General features: G+C 25.5%; 1 protein-coding gene across 1 annotated transcript; it reads left to right on the top strand.

Annotated features, from left to right (window-relative positions):
- Positions 1 to 539: 539 nt before the first annotated feature.
- On the top strand, positions 540 to 1,253 carry VNE69_06014 (putative SP-containing protein; the record flags this gene model as incomplete). Its single annotated transcript, XM_065473763.1, has 1 exon — positions 540 to 1,253. The coding sequence occupies one exon, from the start codon at positions 540 to 542 to the stop codon at positions 1,251 to 1,253; it is 714 nt and encodes a 237-aa protein (XP_065329835.1).
- Positions 1,254 to 1,587: the final 334 nt, after the last annotated feature.

Raw genomic sequence — 1,587 nt, 5'->3', positions numbered from 1 at the left:
CGCCTGACAGTTATTATTGTTACATCACAAAATCATGTTAGTATATAACACGTATGGATTAATTGTAAGCTTAAAGTGATGTATCTACGAAATGAGCCATTTATATGTCTACTTAAAAATATTTAATTCAAAAAAACAATGATTATTTTATTAATAATGACCAAAAAAGGAAAATACTATGCCAAGTATTTTATATATATTTCCCATGCCCTCTTTTGGAAATGTTTTTAAATAGTTTTAGTAGCCAATCTAACTTACATTTGTCGAAAGATTTTTGGCTGATTTTTGATCGACTACGACATAATAAAATAATATTATGTATATAAACTCATATGATATCATAATTTTACATTTTCTGATTATTTAGAATTATAATTTTGAAATAATCATATAAAAAGATCTAGAGTTACGTATAAAACAGAAATACGTCAGAACGAGAGATTGGAATTTTCCAACTGAAAAATTCTTTATTAGATAAAACTTACACAAAAACTCTTCTTTTTTGTTTATTTTTTAAAATAGTTTTTCAACCTCCTCATATGATTGTAAACATAAAGAAGATTACTTTTGTAGTTGTGTTACTAATTTTTGGGCTGATTACTTGGTATTCTATAAATCCAGCTAAATCTTCAGCAAAATCATCTCTACAATCAGATAAAATCAGTTCATTAGATATTGAAGATATGTTTACTGTCTACAAGAATGTGAATAAAAACAACCCCGAAGAACATCTTAGTCGTTCGCTTTTTTCTAATTTTGTAAAAGCTTTGTATTATGTAAGTAAATTAGACATAAAGTCCCACATTATATTGTTTTGTTTGGTTGACAATGCGAATCTATATGATAAAAACAAAAAAGTAAGCGTTAAATTATATATCACATCCGATGTAAAAAAAGCTTTGAAGAAGAACGAGGAATTCGTTGAAGAGTTTTTCTCTCAACATGATAATGCTATTAATTACCTAGCAGATGAGCATTTTCTTCCCAAAATGGATCAAAGGAATGGCAAACTGGTAATTACATTTAGTCAAGACGTGTTTGATTTTTATAAAAATCATTGTATTGAAATGATTAGCGATCTATTACATGATTCTAAATATTCCGATAAGTTTATTACTAAAGATTTAAAAGAAGAAATAAGTAAGAAAAAGTGGGATTTAAACAACAAAAAATATTCATTAATTGATGTTGCATTATCTCATTGGTATTGCTACATCAAATCTACAAAAAACATAAAGGTATTTTATAAGTAGAGTTTAAGTGGAAAAAACAATCTTTGAAACATAATAAATGAAAATTATTTTTGCTTATCAAACTTAAATTATAAATCTTTAGACAGGATGCATCAATTTTTTTTATCAACAACAAGGGTTACACATATAAATGAGGTTTAGAATTTATTTCATTTAACTAATAAATTATAAATTACTTTTATTTTAACTTCTTTTAACGTAGAACAATGCTTTGTACCGATGAGGAAATCAAAAAATTTAAAATTATAAGAAAAGATTATATCATTAAAGTCGTATTAAAAAACAGAGTCTAGAACAAATTTAAGAGTGTTTTGGTATATACGTGTCACACATG

Source organism: Vairimorpha necatrix, chromosome 6 (assembly GCF_036630325.1).
Source record: "Vairimorpha necatrix chromosome 6, complete sequence".
Classification (NCBI taxonomy): Eukaryota; Fungi; Microsporidia; family Nosematidae; genus Vairimorpha; species Vairimorpha necatrix.
This window is presented reverse-complemented; position numbering and strand designations above follow the sequence as displayed.